Below are 21,614 nucleotides of genomic sequence, written 5' to 3' on the forward strand. Positions count from 1 at the left end.
AGGCATGGGTACACAACCCAAGACCTTACCCATGACATTCTAACACCACCACTATACAGCTCTCTAACCACAAATGAATTTTTAGGCATTACACACATTTATGAAGCCCATGTTAGTGACAATAAGGATGTAAAATGAATAAAGATTACATGAAATTTTCTTTGATGGAAACATTTATCTTCAAGTGGCATAGATGTGATGAACTACTTGGCATCATTTGAAAAAAGTAAAACAACTAGACACTACTTAAGCTCACAGAGTCACTATTAAATGGATGATCTAAGGACAACTTTCCCTGAGTTAAAGCAGCATTTCTGTGCTCGATGACATTGCTGAGCTGGATCTAGCAGAGTGTATGCCCCACAGAAGCATGTCATTAGCCATCTTGTCTTCCTTGGTGGAGGCCAGCAAATCATTTTTTTTCCATTTGGAAGCTGTCTACACAAGTGCTTCCCAGACACGTCAGGGCAATAAATCCCCAGAGCCTAAATAAATAGAATGCTGTTGCTGTGTGCGATTTTATGGCCGTTATGGAGAGAACAACTTATTTCCATATTCATTGATTCATTTGGAGTCCAGGGGACCAGGGAGGCTCTTAGGATGGGGAAACCAAATGTCTTCACATAATTTCAGGCTCCGCTTGGCATCAGACACCTCCATAAACAGACATAATTCTAATTCTGGATTCCTGAAGGATGGTATGAGCATCCTGATTAAAAACAAGCAGGCTAGATTTTACAGGATTCATAACCTTCCCTGAGTGAGCCAAATAACCAAGAAGTCAGTCTCTCAAGATTTCTTCCCCTGTGGCTTCTAAAATGCCAGGCCTCTGCCATGCTGGCCATGTAGGAGAAAACAGATGGGGTGGGTGAAAGAGAGCTTATATGTGCCCACAAAGCCCTGTAAGAGAAAACTGCCCACCAGCTGCCGATTCTTTGGTGAGTGAGGTTTTCTATAAAACCTTAAAAAAGGAAAGATAAGCTTAATGTCCAAACCTAAGCTGAGAGTGAGCCACGGAAAAAATCAACCCAGTTCCTTAGGATGATGGAGCCAGGAGTTAGATATCGTCTGTGCGTCTGGGCAAACTGTCATGTGCCATCCTAACTGGTGCCAGGGTATACTGACTTCACACTTCTGAGGAGGGTTGGAGTGTCATAATGCATGACGAAAACCACTGAATTCATGAAACAAAGCTGCTAGAAAGTTATTTTCCTCTTTTTCCCAGGGAGGGAAGAAGCATGTCTCTTCAAATAACCACACCTATATTTGATATCTTGAAATGTTTGCTTTCCTATTAAACTAGCCAATCATTGACACCTTAATGACAAAAGCTCAAAATCACATTTTATTTCACAGGTCTGTTTTCTCCATCTACTGAAGTTGGTGTAATCATTGCTCATTCTCACGCATTATGTGAGTCAAACATCAAAGCAAATAGGAGAAATCTGTAGGGTTTACTGAATCAAGGCAAAAGCTCTAGTCTACACAGCAAAGATGGCTCTTACACTGGCTGAGTGGAATGGTAGGAAATTCAGGATCTCCAACATGCCTTTTTTCAGAATTCTGAAGTCTATACAAGTTTCATTTCATTTCAGTCATATAAGTGTCCTCACTTCATTTCAAATTGCAATGATTCTTGTCATTTGTTCATTCAAAAATTGATAAGGCAAACTGCCCAGTAAGCACTTCTCTTAATGTTCATACCTATCTATTAATGCTACTCTCACTTTTGGTTGAGAACCTTCTCTTTTCAGAGGGCAGTGACCTTGGGATGACTCAGAAGGCATCATGGTGCTGGGAAGAAGTGACAGGAGTGCTCAGCACTGCAATATCTCTATCCCACCTTTAAAGGCTCAGGGTCCTGGGCTGGCGAGATGGATTAGCTGTGAAGCCTAAGGACCCTGGTTCAAGGCTCAGGACCCACATTAGCCAGATGCACAAGAGGGCGCATGCGTCTGGAGTTCGTTTGCAGTGGCTGGAGGCCCTGGAGTGCCCATTCTCTCTCTCTCCCCCTCTCTGCCTCTTTCTGTCGCTCTCAAATAAATAAATAAAATACCCCCAAAAAATTCCTTTAAAAAAAATAGACTCAGGGTCCATTGAGGAAGAGGTGGCAGAAAGAATGTAAGAGGCAAAGGAAGGGTAGGACTACTTACAACGTGATCCTCCAGACACAAAATGGCCTGGTTATCCATGACTTCACAGTGCCTGACACTACCTACACAAGGCCATCATAATAGGAGGAAAAGATGATGCCATCAAAATAAAAGAGAGAGTGATTGAGAGGAGGAGGGGATATGATGGAGGATGGAGTTTCAAAGGGGAAAGTGGGGGGACGGGGGCATTACCATAGAATATTGTTTATAATCATGGAAGTTGTTAATAAAAAAATAAAATAAAAAATTGATAAGGGTCAGGGAGATGACTTAGTGGTTATGACATTTGCCTGCAAAGCCTAAAGACCCTGGTTTGATTCCCCAGGACCCACATAAGACAGATGGACAAGGGGGTGCATGTGTCTGGAATTCCTTTGCTGTGGCTAGAGGCCCTGACATGCCCATTCTCTCTCTCTTCCTCTATGTATCTCTTTCTCTCTTTCAAATAAATAAATATTTTTTTAAAAAAATTGATGAATAACTTCTTACCAAATACTGTCAGAAATATGAAATTAAGCTAATAAAAAAAAATCTGTGGAAGAGGCTGGAGGTGCAGATGTAAATTGATGGGTATAATCATGCTACTCATGCCTTAGTGGGTCATTATGAGTAGGGAACTAAGTGGAGAAAGAGACAGGTGATTCCCTGAGGCAGCACTCTGAGGATGCCCGCTTTGCAGCAGCTCCTCAAGGGCCAGTCCCTGCCTTCCAGGACCCACTAAAAGGGGGTCAGTGCACACACAGCACTGACAGCAAGCAGTGCCTGGGAACTGCACTGAGAAGGAGAACAAGCTTTGAGCCACTTCAGAGTGGAGCCTTACCAACTGGAGGAATCAAAGAAAGTAGTATTTACAGCAAGATTAAAGGAGGTGAGAGTCTGTGCAAGCAGAGATGAGAGAATAGGGTGAGGGGGTCAAATGCGAAGAAGGGGGCTGTTCAGGGAGATGTAACAAAGGCACCTGCAGGACAGGGACGGGGAGGCCTTGAAAGCCAGGGTGAGGGCTTAGAAGTAGGGAAGAAGTGCATTGCCCTGGGACAGGCAAGGTGGCCTGTGTTCTGGAGTACCTCGCACCGCACCCTGCATGTAGACCAAAGCAAGTGGTGATTACCATCCCAATACAGGCATCTTTTAGTTCCTCCCTCGGAGAGAGAGAAAGCTCATTGATCTCACTTGTCTCCAGCTACTATCCCTCTCTACTGCCCTTTGAGCACTACGAGTGAACTGTTGACATCTTTCTCGTGAACCCACTCTCATTAAATTGTTGCCCTAGCTTCCATCAAAATAACTCCCATCTACATCACCATTGCCCTCCTTTTTGCCCAATGTGGTGGTCAACATTGGGTCCACATAGTCCCCAGCCTAACAGAGAGCTGATACCACCGCTGTCCTTGCTGTCACTGTTGCTGGAGTCTCCGGTCAGTTCTTGTCTCTTTTGCTGCTTTGTGGTCTTCCAATCCCAAAAGGTCATAATAATATTTTTTTTTAAAAAAACTTCATCCTTGGACCCTTCTCTGGCTTTTTACTTCTCAGTGATCTAATTCAGATTCGTGGCTTTACAACTATCTCCACCATCCATCATCTGGGTTATACTAACTGTGTAACTGCTCTTTGCATGAGCTATTTCTCTGGGTTCTGTTTTCAGCAAGCAACCTTTAAGGATGAGCTAGCTTCTTCCCCTTCTTCCTCCCCCCAAAAAGCCAATCTGCTCCCCCTTGCTGTAACAGAAGCTCAGTGAGCCCCTCATGTAACACAGGGCACTGTGGGGAGGAATCCATTGTAGCCCAAGGGGGATCAGGCATGTAGCAAAGGGGCATGAAGTTTATTACTTACTGTGAGTAATAAACTTTTGTCAACCTCTGTAACCCACAGGCAACTTTGGCCAAGTATTTTACAGATTGATTGTGAATTTGAGGGGGTAAATCAATAAATAAAGAAAATTTTAGAATCTTGTGATAACTGGGGGAGTTTTGCATCATTCAAACTTCATGGGAATGATGCGAAGTGTAAGAATATGCTTAGGCAATTGATTCTGTTCAAGACAGTTTTGGCTTCCCACCAAGCCACCACCAATCTTTATTTAACCTAACACCTCTTCCTTCTGAGCTCCCTAGGTAAGGTTTCCTCATTTGCTTCACCTGGAAGTGATTCCTTGAGGCACAACTAAGAGGCCATGCAATACATGGCCATCATCCTGATGTTGTTATGTGTGAGAGCCCAATATTGCCAGTCCTTATACAAAGCCTGCAGCTCAAATCAAGTCAATCCCATGAACAATTCCTATTTGCAGAAAGTAATGAATCTCTTGCACAGAAGTTGGGTTGAAGGCTGATGATTTGGCTTGGTGGATGAAGCAATTGCCACTCAAATTGGACTACTTAAATTTAATCCTCAGTTTGCAAGTAATAAGACAGAAACCAAAAAGCCAGAAGCCATGGTGATCTTCTGTAATCTAAGCAAAGTGATGCGGACTGTGATGTAGGTGGTGGAGACAGGAGAATCTTCCAAAAGCTCGTGGCAAGCTCAAGGAACTGCAATACAAGAATCAAGAGTAAGAAACTCTGCCTCAGATGAGGCAGACAGAGGAGGCCCAACCCAAAACTTCTTATCAGTCTTTCACAAGCATGGCACAGCATGTGCATGTCTGCACTCACCTGCAGGCATGCATGCATATACACATGTACACACACACACAAACAATAATTTAAAGTATTATTAAAATCAAGATAAAAGGCAGGCCTGGTAAAGAGTGTTTAAGGCTACCATGGGCTACAGGATTGAGACTCTGTTTCAAAACTCCAAAAATACAAAAATGGAGAGAGGGAAGGAAGAGGAAAGAAGGGGAATAGAGATAATCAAGATTATTATCCTGATGCTATTTGTGTGTTTGTGTTGTTACAAGAGTGAATTCATTCCATTTATCGTAGACAAGCAGAAAGCCGCAGGGTCTGTTTCCACTCATATTCTGGGAAACCAACACACAAGTCAGCCATCTATAGTTTGGTGATTAACAGGATGTCTAGACAGGTTTTCATGGATATAACATTATTAATTAAAGAGCAGCTTGGTTAATCACAATAGCAAAAGCAGTTCCTCAAATAAATATTGTATGGCAATGCCCATCAATGAGGCAAAAGTAAAAGGAAATATTTTAATTAATTCATTTATAACAATATTGAGATTATGGCTGGCAAATTCTGTTTGGGAGCCTAGAGCATGATCTAGTATTTCTGGTATGGGATGTCTTCACCTTACTGTTTCTAACTAATGGAACTGCATGTTTCAGTTTCCTGGCCAAAATTCCTTTTATGTCGTCTATCAAGACAGTATTAAGGTCCATTAGTGAGTAATTGGATCTGACAAATATTCGGTTGGTATATATTGTTCTGTTCTCTTATGACTGTGCATGCCTACATTTCATCAGTAAGAAAATTTTTGCTGGACAGGGAATGTGCTGCCACTATGATTAATACCTGACCTTACTTTCCTTCAATCAAAGGACATATTATTTGGAAAAGGAACATACAAGCACATTGACCAATTATTTTCAGTACATTCACAATGACTATTTTTCACAAACACTGCTAACCCAGTATTTTTTGCATAAGTAATGGTCTTAGACTTAGGGAAGAAATGTAAGTTATAATAAATTGAAATACACAACTTTTTTCTGAAAAAAATTATCCAAAGAGCTTGCTTTGCTTTGCCTTCCTACCAGTTCACCTGCATCACCTTATCCATTCCCTCTGGCTGTGTCACTGTTCTACCCTGTGCCGAGCCTTTCATAGACTTTCGGCTGCATTTAACTGAAAAAAATAAAGGCAATAAAGCTTGTGACTGGTTTTAATGCTAACCATCTGGTCAAACTCTTTTTTCTGTTTATTCAAGGTAAAAGTTAGTATTAGAACATTACAAAAGTGTCCTGTAAAAATAAAATTTTAGTCTGTAATATAAAGATTCCTTAAAGAACATTTATATTTATATCTTTAAGTATGTAAATGTATATCAAAGCAATTTATAAATCAGAATTTAATATTTTCCAGACTTGTTACAACAGCTGGATGATGAACCAGAAGGCCATGATTTGTCTATCAAGAAAGGATTTTTTTCCAAGGGAATGTGGCTTCCTGTTGAGTCTCTAGGCTCAACTCCATCAAATTAACTCCACATATTGATATGCGAGCATAGTGTTTCAGTGAGACTGTTTGTTCTCAAGGGGCCTTCTCATCAATCCTCTGGCCTTTCTTCCAGTAAATGTCAATAGACCAACCAGTAAATGCTGATGGAGTTACCAATAAGTGCTGATGGACTCAGCCATGCCAAATGCAATGAGCCGGTATTAGAAAATGCCAAAATATATGTTCTCTGTCAAGGAGACTAACAATATGTGTGTGTAGACTTTAGGCATCCCTCTCAAAAGACCTCATAATAATTCCCCTTACTTCAAGTCAACATTAAAAAGTGGATAAAAAAATTACATATTTTTCTAAAAAGATAAGGCCCACTAGAACAATAGGAAAATAATTTTAAAATTAAGTAGGATCAAGTCCTTGCTTTTAATCTAGAAATTTCTGATATAAATAAATCAATAAAAACATTTTAATGTATCATTGTCTACATGTCACCTATCTAGATCAAAAAGTTTCTTGTAAGATTTAACTTACCTTAGTTATTTGATATGGAAATTAGAATATAAATACTATCATGCCATGTGGGCCATATCCAAAATAAAACTATCAAAGTGCATCTAAATTTCTTTGTGCCAAACAACAGAACTAGTTCAGGCAGGTTTCCAAGATAGCATGTATCCATTCCCTCCGCCCTTTTCCCTCTTTCCAGTGAAACAGAAAGAAATTCAAAGTGTTCATTTCAATCACACTGAACAAGAAGAAGCTTTGAGCCAGTGAAGCAGCAACTTGGTCTAGTTCCAAGGATAGATCAAAGAGATTTGATCTGTCCATGTTTATCACTAAGCTCAGGTCCCCTGAACACAATAAACTATTTTCCAAACAAAAGAATCCTCTTTAAAGTTAGTTTTCCAAGGCAGGGTAAAGATATGACACACAAGATTGCCCAACATAGAATATATGTGTCAGAGGGTCACAGTTAGGTTTTAACAACACATGACTTGTGTATTAATATCAGCAGCCTCATCATCCCCCATCTCACTGGCTTATGAATAAGTAAATATTCATGAAAAATGGTCCAGATGAATTAGGTTTGCAGATGGAATGAGAGGTGATCATAAGATAGTCTCCAAACTGGGGACATTTTCCAAAATTGCCCAGGTGGGCTCAATACAATTACGGAGGCCACAAAAAGTAGACCAAGGAGGCATGAGGATGTGGGGCATGGCAGTCTAAGGGGGAAGAACCCACCTAATTTTACTGATCCTGAAGGTAGAGGGAAAGGAATACAAGCTAAGGGTAGCAGACACATCTAGTGGAAGCTGTAAGGCAAGGAAGTAGATCTTTCCATATCTTGCAGAAGAGCTACAACAACCTAGATGACACATTAATCTTGACCCAATGAAATTCATTTCAGACTTCTCCTCTCCAGACTCTAAGAGAATAGATTTATGTTGTTCAGGCCAATATGAGCAGCATAAAACCAGCAGCAGAGAGTTCCTGATTTATACATATATACATATGTGGGTATACTTTGCACTCACACCTAACAAAGAGCCCATCTGGAACTAGACAATCACTATTGGCAAATGCCTTCTGGTCTATGGTATAGTAGGAAGATGTTCCAATTCTGTGAAGTCACCAATAACACTTGCTGACAAAAATAATAAAGTTACAAGGACTGTAGTGAAGTGTTTACTCCCTACGCCTTCATGCAAATTAGTGAGAACAATAACAACTAGAAATGTTTAATTGTACTTTTATTATGATTATTCTACCTCTGGGAATCAAAATATAGTAATAAAGATCAACAAAAGTATATGGAGAAAATATTAATATTTACTATATAATTGATAATCAGAAAATGACTTTTTAATAATATTGCTTATGTATGTTTCAGAATATTTTCATGATGTAAACATATGTACCTATTAAAAATTAAATATATGAATAGTATTAAATTAGATTGTAAGAGTATTACTGAGACAGAACATGTCTCTGTTGGAAAGCTATGGGTGTTAGGAACCATTGCTTTCTTTTATATGCAACTGGTTCACTGAAAGGACTGAATCTAACAGCATCCAGTCAAAAGCAATGCTATTTCAGGTACACTCTAATATCCTGTTTTCTCTCACTCTTAGGATCACATTTTAAGTTGAATTTATAGCTTTCTGGCCCCTCACCTATGTCAAATTTTCCCATCTAGGTTAATATAAACTGTCAGCTCCTTGGCTTGTTCCCAGTTTCAGTGTGCAAATCTTCACTGAGAAAGGAACATGCAGCTGACTGCTTTCATTCCTGCTCGCCTCCTCATCAGTGGCAAGTTGTTAATGGGATGCATGGGAAGTGATGGGGGAAGTAAGGAGTATCGTCTTAGCATGACTGGCTCACTTATAAGCTGGTAGGGGGCACTCTCTAGGTATGACAGTTCCCTACAAGCTGGTATTCCTTGAGAGGGTGATTTTGTGGGTGCCTCAGGATCTCACTTCACCCCCTGCTTCAGGGTCATTATGTGTTTCTTTAGATCATCATTCCTCAGGCTAGCCACTTAATGCTCTACCTTTGGGACCCAAAATACTACCACCCTTCTGAAGTTGCCTGTCCCAGTATTCAGTACCTCTGTGAGTCCCCCTTGTAGACCTCACTCATCCTCCCAGGGCTTCTTGCCTGCCTTTTGCTACGTGGCCTTGAGAAAATTTACAAGCCAAGGCCATAAAGCACGTGGGAAGTTGGAAATCCACATGAATTGTTCCTTGCACTCGGTGAAGAGCTGTCAGAACAGCCTCCTTGTCCATGTTATTTTGTAATGAGCCCAGGAGGAGGACATGGGCTTTGACAATGGAGAAAAGAGCAAGGAGAAAGACGACAACAGTTAGTGAGGTGACTATTTTCACAACTGTCAAAGAGTAATTTTAGATCCACTGCGATTCATTGACAATTTTATTTTCCAGAAATTTTGTCTCCCTGGCTCTGTGGAATAGAAATCGTCTTCTCAGTATAATAAGTGAAGAACAAAGTACGAAAAGCTATGAAGGCTACATGCTTGGTGTTTGCCTTTATTCTTCAAGCTTCTAGTATCCAAATTATAAATCATCTATTCACTTTACCACTAACTGATCACCAGAAAGTTAATGCATTTTCTCATAAAACAATTTAGCAATACACAGAATGTTTCATTCTTAGAACATTTTAAATATTTACGTAGATGATTACTATGTAATATATGAGCACCACGTTTTGAGTCCCTGTGTTTGTATTAAACATTAAAATAGTTGTGGAAGCAATGAATGTAACAGAAATTGTTTTGTAAATAGGAAAAATACAAAAACATATGGTATGAATAATTTGTGCCAGTTTGTAAATTCAAACTTAAAGTCTAAGTAAAATAACTACAAAGTGGTTCCAGTATACTTTTTGAAAATCTATTTAGGTGATTTATACAGGAAAAGGGCTACATATCATCACAGGTACTATTCAGAAAAAAAATATGTTTTTATTACAAGTTCATAGAAGCTACTGATATTTATTGATTATGCATCGCATTATGTATTGGCATAAATTCTTAACATGGGTTCTTTGTCCTTTGCAGCTGGTTGGCTTTGTGTATGCCTGCTATGTGATCAGCATTTCCATGGAAGAAGAAGACACCTGTAAGTCCTGTTACAGTTCTCTGGGGGCTCACATAGAAGGTGAGGTAGCTGCTCAATTGTGTCATTACAGAACCACGACACAGAGTCTGCAATCCAGATTTGGAATCTAACATAACTGGTCAGCACAGTAAGCTACAGACAAAGCCTGACAAAGTGAACTACACACACTCGAAGACTAAACACTGAAACCTTCTGACTGAGTTACACAGGAGAGTACACTGCGACTCAGACTTCTGAGGGCTGCTATCAGACCATGTCACAGTGACTTTTCAGTAGTGACCTTAGATGTAAGCTGACTAGATAATCAGGGGTTATTCTATCCATCACCAATTAGGGGCACAGTAGTACAGTCTGACTAATAGCAATGATACCAACCCCATGCATTAAAATCACATCTATTTAGATATGTAAATTATGTAAAATGCTATAAGAAAACTAAAGTTTACACCTTTCAATATGGAATTTTTTAAAAATCCAAAAGATATTAAAGACTAGATTACTGAAAAACTTAGTAGATAAATCCTCCCAAAGGACAGATTATTACCTGAAGGAATTATGTTACAGAGATTTAATAGCATGCACCAGAAAATGCCATTTACTGAAGAAGTCCTGCATATGTGTAAGGCATTTTTCACACAACTCTCTATGGACTGATATAATGCCAAAGAAACCTTAACCTATTTTTAAAAATGAATTATTCTAGATGAATCATACTTAAACAATCTGAAGATTTTGTCATTGCCACCATCTGAATTGCATAAAATGGAACCCTTAACAAGATGAAGTTATGTGGCTATCCATAATAAACTCTGTCTAGAAAATTCCAAGTGTAATATATATATGGTGAATGTACCCCCACCACACAGATGTAGAACATGATGTATGAATGGAAATCTCAGATCAATTGACTTGTATAAATGCAAGAAATACTAAACCTTGAGATTAAAGGCATTAGGCAATAAAAATAACCATACTTCACCATATTTTATGCTGACTTGAAGACATTTTGGGTTCAATGCTAGATGAAAAAGATTTTCTGATATTTCAAAGCACAGGTAAAATAACAACACATTTCACTTTGAGATTAACTTTGGGAAATAGGGCTTCAGACGTTCCATTATTTGTTCCTCACTCTGACAAAGTTTGTGAAGGGAAAGTGAAGAGCTATGCTTCTGCTCACAGCCACGACAGACTGTACAGCCTGAAAGATTTTTTGATTGAGCATGAATTTTAACTGGAGTTAGGATTTGGACTGAATACTTCACAAAACTAACAAATTTTTACATCTCTGTGGATTCTCTTATAAAGTACACTTGAGTAGCTTCCCCTAATCTGAACCCCCAGAAAGACAGGCTCTCAAAGTTGCCCACACTCAATCTCATCTTATCCCAGGAGAAAAATAAAAAGCTAGAGTGAGTGTGAGTCTTTTTCTGATACAATATACAGAGGAAAAGTTCCCTTGAGGCTTGTGACTTTAAGTGAAACTAGGAAACACATAATTGGCATAAGAAATAAAGGCTCATCTAACTAGGTAACACTTCTTGACCTCCTACCAGCCTACCTTTAGATTGAAGTTTAGGCCAGTAATGTCAGCGGATATGGACCACGTTGCTATGGAAAATACTGCAGTTCCATTGGCTGTGAGGTCTTTAATTACATTAAGCTTCCTCATCAAAATCTTGCATCAGCTAATGTAATGCCCATCAAACTTAGATTGTAGCATCTGCTCACAGCTGACTCTATTGATGGTCTAATTCTGGTGTTTCTTATTAGGGCCATACATTAAGTTACAAAGCAACATCTGGATATAGTAGCTGTGTTGCCATCAATTCTAATAATACTTAGAGTCAGAAAGAACCTTAGGAGCTCAAAACAATGTGCATGAGTCTAACTTAACATGATCATCTACTGGAAAAGAGGACCACAAAAGCAATCATCAATATTTTAGTCTGTGTGAGCAATTTTACATTTTTATTCAAAGAATTGGGAATCAGAATTGCAAGTGTAATTAAATTGTCCCAGGGTCTTCAAAAGGCAGATGTGAGCTAAAAGTAATGTCTGTAGCCATTTGTAACGATCTCATACACTATTACAATTGCTGCCAACACTTACCTTGTAGGCACAATACTGCACTGCCCTTTGCATATGACTACTTCAGCAAAGAAAATGTGTCCTTTAATTTTTTTGCCCAATATTTAAACACAAAATAATAAAATGATGATAGTGGCTTTCCAATTTGTCTAGGTATACTTCTGGGAAGCTCACTGCAATTATAATGCATGTCACAGCATTTTGGCAGATAACTATGTCTTTTCTCATCTTGATTCCTATTCGAACTAATGAAAACCTCTGCATTATTCAAAATGCAAAGTTAAGCCTTGTTCTTGGACTGAAAGCTGTCAACCACTATTAAAAATTAGTAATAGCTCTGCTTCTCTCCATGATGCCTCTTAGTTCCTCTAGGGCACCAACATTTCAGACAGGTGTTTCTAAAGGGTAAAAAATGTTTGAGGAAACAATTTCCAGACACCCACCCATCTTTCATGTTACTTCTCACCCTCCTTTTTTTTTTTTTTTACAAGGATGATTGCAGATCAAAGATAATGAAATAAAAAGCTGGCAAAAGGCAGTCTGTCAGGTGGCAGGTCAATGTTTCTTATCATCTGTCCTAATGAAAAAACAAAATAATATGCGCATCTTCCTTCAGCTTTTCATATATTCTTTTTATGCATCTATTAATCTCTAAGAGCACTTTCATGAAACTAGGGTCTTTAGAATCTGTTATCACAAATCTTGTGTGTGTGTCTTGTTTGTGAACCACACTGAAATGAACTGGCAACATGTTGCTATCTTGTAAGATTTGCTAAAAACAATATTTTCAATTCAAGAAAGTGGAGCAATGAGGCAAAGCATACAGAAAAGTGGTGGTCAACTTGTACAATACTGGCTGGCTTTTTTGAAGAATCTATTCTAACATTACTTCTCATATTAAACCTAGAACATTTATTTGGCCTCACAAAGTTTGATCTATGTTGTATATGTTGAATGGTGAAAAAGAAACAAACAATGAAAACACTAGCAGATTTTTTAAAGGAAATAAACTTAGATGTGAATTTTATATTCTACATTGAAAAGCCCAAAAGAATTCTTTATATGCCCATTTGGTCCTTGCTGAAATATCTTTAGCAAACTTTTTCATTAGTAGGAATCATGACAATTGGAAAAATATCCCCCATCTATGCTGTCTCTGAGGCTTCCTGCTGGCTGGTATTCACATAAGTGCCTGCCCACAAGTTTCTTCTAGGAGCACACCAGTTCCTTTGTAAAAGCATGAGGCGATGTTGCCATAGTGATGATGTGAACATGAGTTTTTTAAAAGTACCATCTCCTCTGAAAATTACAGAAGCTAATGGGAGAGAAATTGACCTTTTTTTTTTTTTTGAAATTGACCATTTTGAATGCAAATTTCCAAATTTCCTTTCCTTGACTTACAAGGTATGGAGAACATCCAAAGAAGTAAGGTGACCACAAAAGAAAGTCAGGTACTTGGGAAAGATCACAAAAGAGACCAGGTGATTCTCAGAATAGAAAACTGAAGGCATAGGTACTTGAAGGTGGGAGACAAGGACAATATTATGAGAATCAGGGGTGGAGAAATGTGTAAGACTTGGGAAAATTGCTTGGAAGTCACAGTCAACCTTTCAAAGGAGTAATGATGTTTATGAACTTACACTACTCTATATCGATCTTCACAGAATATAACTTTCTTTCAGAAACTACCTGGTTGCTTTCATGTAACTATCCCAAATATTGGCTTTCTTACACTAATAATTTGTAATATGAGGAGATGGCTATGCCACATAGGTGCACAATTACTAGCTAAGCTCCCCAGTAAATGGAAAGGTATCTGAGACCAGGATCAATGGTTTGAGCTCTGCTATAACCTTTTGAAAAACATTTTGCAAATAGCACTTAATAAAGAAATGTTTGGGCCGGAGAGATGGCTTAGCGGTTAAGCGCTTGCCTGTGAAGCCTAAGAACCCTGGTTCGAGGCTCGGTTCCCCAGGTCCCACGTTAGCCAGATGCACAAGGGGGCGCACGTGTCTGGAGTTTGTTTGCAGAGTCTGGAAGCCCTGGCGCACCCATTCTCTCTCTCTCCCTCTATCTGTCTTTCTCTCTGTGTCTGTTAATAAATAAAAAAAAAAAAATTAAAAAAAAAATAAAGAAATGTTTGATGAATTTTTATTGCTAAGATTTTTTTTTCTAAAATGAATTTCAAATCCCCAAAAGTGGCTAGACTGAAGAATTCAAAAGACCTTGCTTAGAATGTAGTGAGGAGGCCAAGATGTGTACAAATACTGGTGTGAAGCAGGTGAAGTCCCTGCATGTCGTTAATGTAATTAGGTGGATTTTAGTGATTTTGCAAACCAGGATATAGAGAGACAGGCTCAATCTCCACTGCAACACATCAGAACCACAGTTCACCCATTTATTAGCTTATTTATTTTGCAACCCTGGGGAACTAGGTCATTGAGTTGTATTCATGGAACATGAGCTCAATTTTGTGGATTCCTGGATAGGACATATCTGAGAAAAGAGAGACTTTGAGAGTGGAGTATTTGAGCCTTTCCTGGCTCTTAGATTGGCTTAACTCAGGGACTAGGGTACCAGACTATCTATGCTCATCAATGCCACTCTGAACTAGAGGTTATAGTTCCTTTGACCCAAAAACTCAAAGAATGAAGTTCAAGGACAAAGAAGAGTGTGATTTTTATAGCATAGAAGTCTTATTTTCAGGGAAAAAAAAAAGAGAACAAGTTTATTAAGGAGAAAAGCAGGAAAATCTAGAAGGTATAATGGGCTGGGTCCCCAAAGGGGTGGGGTAGGATCAAAGGCTCCTAGATTAAGGAAATAATTTGATCTCTGCAATGATTGGTTAAGATATGGAAGTGTAGCTCTGGCATAATCATCAGTCCCCAAAAGGTGTCCACGATTCTTTCCAATCAGGCAATTGATCACGCACATTTTCATCCTGGTGACTAGACCTGGGGCTCTGGAGAACATCTCCAAGCACTAATAGAATAGCTGAATATGAGCAGTTTGGTCACAAGGTTGTTTTGCAAGCAAGAAGCAGAGCAAAGCCAGGACAAAAAGTAAAACTACTGTCAGGACAACATTACCTTACCTGTGCTTCTCTAGGGGTTCTTAGAGGCTGTCTGGAGCCTGCCAACGTGGGTTTCATTGTTTTGTTTCCCCCCCCCCAAATCCCTGCCCTTTGTTTTATCTGATCAGCTTAGCTCATACCCAACTTGCAAGTCCTTTTGACCTTCTTGTCCACTGTTCCCAACATTGCAGTTTTAACTTTAACTTGTTCTTTAATCACAGCGTTTCCCAAGGCACAAAAGGCAAAACTGCTAATTTTCAAAGCTCCTTACCTAGTTGCACAAAAACCTTCTTTCTTCTACTCTCACTACTCAGAAAATAGGTGCGGTCAGAATGAGTCAGGGATGTGGGGGCAAAATTATTGACAAAGATCAGGAACCTGCAGGTCATGATCTTAGACAGCCCCACTGTGCCTGAGGTAAGGCAGTATGGGAAGGCTCTGGGCTGTGGTGCTATGATGAAGACAGGATTCCAGTCCTTCAATAGATCATTAAGACAGTTTCTCCCAAGGTGAATATCACAAGCACCCGTATAACTAAATCAGTGGACCAAGCAGAGACAAGATAGAAAAGGCATTTCACTAAAACCCTCTCACAGTGAAGCAGAGACTAAGTTTCAGTCTCTAAGTCAGGACTTTTTTCACCAACTTTTGGTCAAATCAGATTTCCACAAACTATTTTCTGTCCAATTTATTGTCCTTACTTGGCTTCCCATGTTGGTCACTCCCACGGATCTGTGAATTAGAGAGAAGAACCAACTTTGAAAAGCATGAGTCTTCCATAAGGCAACAGAGTTGGGCATATGACTAATGGAGATAAAGTTTTAGTAGCACCCAGGAGTGCAGACAGGCAAATCAGCCTACAGACACACCTCCGTTTGTCAAAATCAGACAAGAGAAAACCTATTCCACACCAATATCAAAGGCATCACTAGTAATGTTTTCTTCTTCTGTTGCTGCCACATTTGTCTTCTTTTAATTATCACATCGTGCAGTTTCTCAGGTCCTTCCTGTAGTCCATCTCCTATGATTGCCCAGGTTGGCTGCGAATGCCAAGGAGTTGATGAGCTCAGTTAAACCATTGTTAGCAATTCTCAATTTCTGAGAAAGACAGTGAGTCCCACAGGTCTTTGTTGTTAGCAAATGTAAACATAGGAAGTCCTTGATTTTCTGATATCTTAGTTATTTTATCAAGTTCAGTTTTGGCTTCTTCCATCTTTTCCACATCCATGAGTCTGCCACAAACACAATGCCATCTGTGCATCTGGCACATGACTTCTGCAGTGGCCCAAGTTTCTTTCTACCACCTACATCCCAGAAGTGAAAACTGATTGTTTGGAATTGTCCAAAGTTACCTTAATATTCTCAGAATTAATTTCTTTGGTAGTCATGGCATTTACAAATTCATTACCTGCAACCTGTATAAGAGAGTCATCTTTCCAGCAAAGCCCAAACCCAGACTGGCATTTGACTGAGCTGAGCTGAAATGAGAGCAGACAGGACAGCATGGAAGCTCGTCTGAGCACCCATGCCCCATATCCAGTTGCAAATTGTGTCCCAAATCCAAAGGCATTCTTAACCACATTAGAATGTCTCTTCCTGATCCATCCAGCTACAGCACTGGCAGGCCATTGTACTCCCACATTTGTCAGCCCCTGAGAAGGTGCTCTGTGACCTGTCCCCAGGCACCAGGCAAGCCTGGACTGAAGGAGAAGAACAGACACCACGTCCAGGGATGCCATGCACCAGGCCAGCCTAAAAGTGCTTGGCCAGCTCCCCTGTCAGGACTCATAACTCATCGTAATGAGGTTTGTCGATAGCCAGGTAATCTCCTTACTTATGTGCCACTACATTTGTTCCTAAATCCACCAAACTATTTTGCACTAAGCCTTAGGGGAGGCCCCCTTCCTTGATCTACCAAGTAAAATATGTTTCTTCCTATCCAAGCTCAAGTGCCTCTTCCCAAATTTGGCACTTTCTCTACATTTCTCAGGCTAGATTAAGGGACATGTCATTAATTGGTATATATTGTCATGTCACATTGTGTGTTTTTCTTGAAAACACTGAATATAACTATAGCCTTCAAAGGTCATGATATCTCATTTCCAAATATAATACCACCCTATACAGCAAGCAGTTGTATGACTTCTCCTGAGCTATAAACAAACCATCTATCCATCTCGGATAGGGCACCAACAGCAGACCAAAGAAATAATTCTACCCATGTCTAGCATGGTGAACCACTGAGTCTGCATGGGTTCTCACAGAAAGAAGCATGAGTGACTGAAAGGCAACTACATCACCAGAAAGTTCACCCCATCTTAGGCCACAACTTAACACTTGCTGGCAGCTCTATGAAGAAGGTCTATTCTCAGCAATGATTTGTTGCTTTTATAACCTTGAGGGGTGGCCATGTTTATTATGTCATATAATTAGCTGCTTAAGTCACTTCTGAGTTTCTGAGCCTCATATATTTCATCAGCTTCCTGAGTATAAGGAGCCTCCCCCTTCATCCTCCAAAATAAAATATTTACATTCTGAGGAAATGGCTAAACAAAAACAGTGAGCACTGAATGAATGAAGACATAAGCAAATGGACCTCGAAAGATGATTAGATGATTACTACTCTTCTCATAAGCTAAAAACTTAGGAATAGATGCACAAGGTGCAGCATGCATCTAGAATTTGTTTGCAGTGGCTGGTGGCCCCGGCATGCCCATTCTCTCTCTATCTCTCTGAAATGAATGAATTTAAAAGTTAGACCTATGAAAGTTTAAATTTCCCATTAATATACAATGAAAAAATTCTGATTAATTTAGAGTATGGTATAGATGATTTTCCTCTGCTATTATTTTTACTTCCTTGACAAAACACATGAGGAAATCATCTTATAAAAAAGAAATATTTATTTTATAGCTCATAATTTCAGAGGACTCAATTCATAATCACTTGACCGCACTGCTTTGTGCTATAGTGGAAGTGCATTGTGGAGAAGACTGTTTACTTCATGGCAACTAGAAGGCCAAAAAAAAAAAAAAAAAGACATAAAAGAGTAAAGATCACAATGTCCCTTTCAATAGCATAAGATAATGTCCTTCCCCTAACCCCTACCTCCAAAAAAATTCACCTTATACCTACAGACCATCTACCAAGCTTTCAGAATACAGGCATTTAATTATTTAAATAAAAGTGACCCTAACTCTTCCCATATATCAGTATGTGTCCATGGCACCTGCCATCCCTCAATGATGTCAAGGCCTTTCTCACGATAATGCTGTAGTTCTATATACAATGGCTGTAGGGAAGGCTACATGATCATATAATTAAGTGTGCCAATTTTTATTCTTTATGGATTCACGAATAGTCAACAGCAGGAACCACTATAAATCGACCTGATCTCTCTGTTCCAGAAGAATAAAGATTCAACCATCCAGACGGTACAAATGGAAAATGAGGGATTTGAGTTCCGCATGTGATCATGAAAGAGAAGAGTAACAGAGAAAGCAATTCATACTTTTGAGACACCCAGAACTCGTGATGAGAAGGAAATAACCGTAAAGACTTGATGAATAGCCTTAGTCCTTTTGGTTATTAGGGGTAAAATTTAGGACCCCAAGGGAAAGCAAAGAACAACATTCTGCCAATGCCTTTGTGTTTTATTTATTTTAAATCTACATTCAATATCCTAATCCTTACCCCTATCTCACTCTTTGTGATCTGCCCACTAATTCAACTCTGCTAGCCCCACTCCGGGCACACTGAGTCCTATTTCTCTATGTTGGGTCCTGAACTGCTTAGTTGCACAGTCAGCATACTTTCCCTGAGGGAACTTCACAAAGTACCATAGGAGCTGTCCACCCGCCATCCCATCTTCTCATCTCTTCCTAGTTATTGCCTTCTCCAGATCCTTAAACATTAACACTTTGAGCCATTGGTACATGAGAGAACACTGCATTGCTTTTAGACACATCACAGACCTCTACCCTTGCTTACAGATGACCAATGGGAGCTCTAAGCATTGAAGTGATTCACAGCCCCCCCACAAGAATCCTTAGCATTAACACTGCCATGGAAACATTGTGAAAACAAAGAGACTAAAGACCGTAGCCTCTGAGTCCTCAAGTTCCTAGGCTCGCTCTACCCTCATCTGTGTGTGTGCATGCATGTATGTGTGCATGTGTGTGTGTTGGTGGTATGTGACTATTATAGTGTGTGAATATGAGTGTGTGGTCATTTGCTCACCATTGCATGCCTGCAAAGATGAGAGATGACTTGGGTGTCTTCCTGCATAGCTCTTCCATGATGTTTCCTAGAGACAGAGTCTGTCACTGAACCTGTAGCTGCTGCTTTGGTCAAACTGGATGACCAGTGAGCCAGCCCCTACAATTCTCCTGTCTCTGCTGCCCACAGGACTGGGATTATAGGCTGCGTGGCCCCACCCAGCTGTTTATGTGGGTGCTGGTGCTCCAACTCAGGCTCTTTCAAGGCCTCATATTTGTGCAGAAAGCACTTTTCACTACCAAGCCATCTCCCCATCTTTATCTAGCCCTGAGTATACTCTTTCTGATATCCTGTGGTTTGCACAGCTTTTATCTCCATCCCTCCACCATATCAGGGAATGTTGCCTCATTCATCATTCTTTCCCTCTCCCTCCACAGCCAACCTAGTCTCTTCTTCCATTGACTCTTTCGCTCTGCTACAAAGTCTCACTAAAGAAAGGACTCCCAAGTCCCCAAATGGCCTGTATTTACCTTCCCTGTCTCTCATGCTTTTAAACTTCATGTCCAAAACTTTCTAAAAGTAGCCAGACTGACAGCAGGCATGTTCTTATTTCCCATTTCCTGCCATTCTGTTGGTCTCTGGAATTCTGTCTTATACTGTCCCTGAAAATCCTGTCTCAAAGGCCAGCAATGACCTCCTGATGGTTGAAGTCTTATAAGTGTAAGGATCATTCTGTGATCCTTGGAGTCACTGTAAACTGCTCCCACCTTGGAAGTTTTCTCTCCTGGGCTCCTTGACCATCCCATCTCAGGCGTTTGTCTGTCCATCCTTTATCTGCAGCAGCACAAACTTTACAAATTAAATATATTATTTCTAAATCTGTATGCAAATGCTCCAAAATTTATGTTGTGAATTCTGCTTATGAAATTTCAAGTACTAGTTCCAGCTACATTTAACATGGTAATTTGTCACTGTCTATACAATGTTAACTAGCCTTCCCTGGTGCACAGCTTGTACTATAGATGCTCAAGCTGCTGTATGCAAGCATTTTAAAATCTGGCAATAAAACAGAACAGTTTAAAGACCAGTCACTAAAAGAGATGCTTATGCCTTTTAGATAATAAAATAGCAACACAATAGTTTCAAAAATCTATAGTCTTGGACCAAATATTTAAGATGTTATGAAGAACTGATTTTTATAATTCTTTTGAAGAAATGTCATACAAATAAGTAGTGATGAAAGGCACATATGGAACACTAATCTTATGTTCTTTATATTAAGTATTTTACTGACCACAAAAATAATAATTTAGTGTTCCTTCTGGGAGACCGGAATATAAATGAGGTGATAGGTATAGTCACATAATTTCAATAACAACATGGAAATCTGTATGAGGAACAAAGTAAATTCATTGCAATATATATTTTGTCTAGTTATTTTCTATTTTGCCCACATCTTTGCCTCATAGAAATATATCAGCCTCCCTTTATCTCCTTTTCCCCTTCCTTTCCTCATAATATAAGAACAGAAAGTCTAGGGGCTAGAGAGGTTGCTTAGCAGTTAAGACACTTGCCTGTGAAACCTAAGGACCCAGACTCAATTCTCAAGGTCCCACTTTAGTCAGATGCACAAGGTGGCCCATGTGTCTGGAGTTCATTTGCAGTGGCTAGAGGCCCTGGTGTGCCCATTCTCTCTCTCTCTCTCTCTCTCTCTCTCTCTCTCTCTCTCTCTCTCTCTCTCTCTCTTTCTCCCTCTCCCTCTCTCTCTCCCTCTCCCTCTCTTTCTCACTCTTTCCCTCTCTCTGTCTCTAATGAATAAATAAAAATTTAAAAAATAACAATAAAAAAAGCTAGAAAGTCTATATTAGAGTTAATGATGTTTTGAGTATCCTCAGGGTCTGTCTCCTTCACCTTGGCACTTATTATCAGGATCAGCATGGAACCAACCTCTTGCTTGTCTCTCCAGTTCCTTTGTGTATGTATCTGTGGCTGGGCTGAAGTGCGAGACTCGTCCAGTCTCACTACCTTCTGAAAAAGAAGAACAGATTCTCCAATGGAGATTGAAGTCAGCATAGTTTAAATGGTATAATCATTATTAATTTAGGGAAAAAAATTGATGTATGTAATCCCCTTTTTAGCCAAAGACTAGAAAGAGCTTGACACAGGAGAACATAGTCTTTGTCTTTATAGGATCCTAATCTGGTTCCCAATTCTAGATATGGATTCCTGATTCCTTTACCCTGAGTAGTTCTCTTAGCCAATCAGAAAGCTATTCGTTACCCACTGAGGCTGTGTGCTACTAATG

At 39.6% G+C, this 21,614-nt stretch overlaps 1 protein-coding gene and 1 pseudogene across 1 annotated transcript in view; one reads left to right on the top strand and one right to left on the bottom strand.

The window, feature by feature from the left end:
- The window catches only part of Nkain3 (sodium/potassium transporting ATPase interacting 3), a 656,444-nt gene that overhangs the window by 603,599 nt on the left and 31,231 nt on the right, over positions 1–21,614 (top strand). Inside the window, exon 5 of the mRNA XM_045144576.1 lies at positions 9,867–9,927. Coding sequence (XP_045000511.1) covers positions 9,867–9,927 — 61 coding nt within the window. The remainder of the gene's footprint in view (positions 1–9,866; positions 9,928–21,614) is intronic.
- On the bottom strand, positions 15,976–16,661 carry LOC105943753 (annotated as a pseudogene).

This window comes from Jaculus jaculus, chromosome 2 (genome assembly GCF_020740685.1).
Source record: "Jaculus jaculus isolate mJacJac1 chromosome 2, mJacJac1.mat.Y.cur, whole genome shotgun sequence".
Taxonomy (NCBI): domain Eukaryota; kingdom Metazoa; phylum Chordata; class Mammalia; order Rodentia; family Dipodidae; genus Jaculus; species Jaculus jaculus.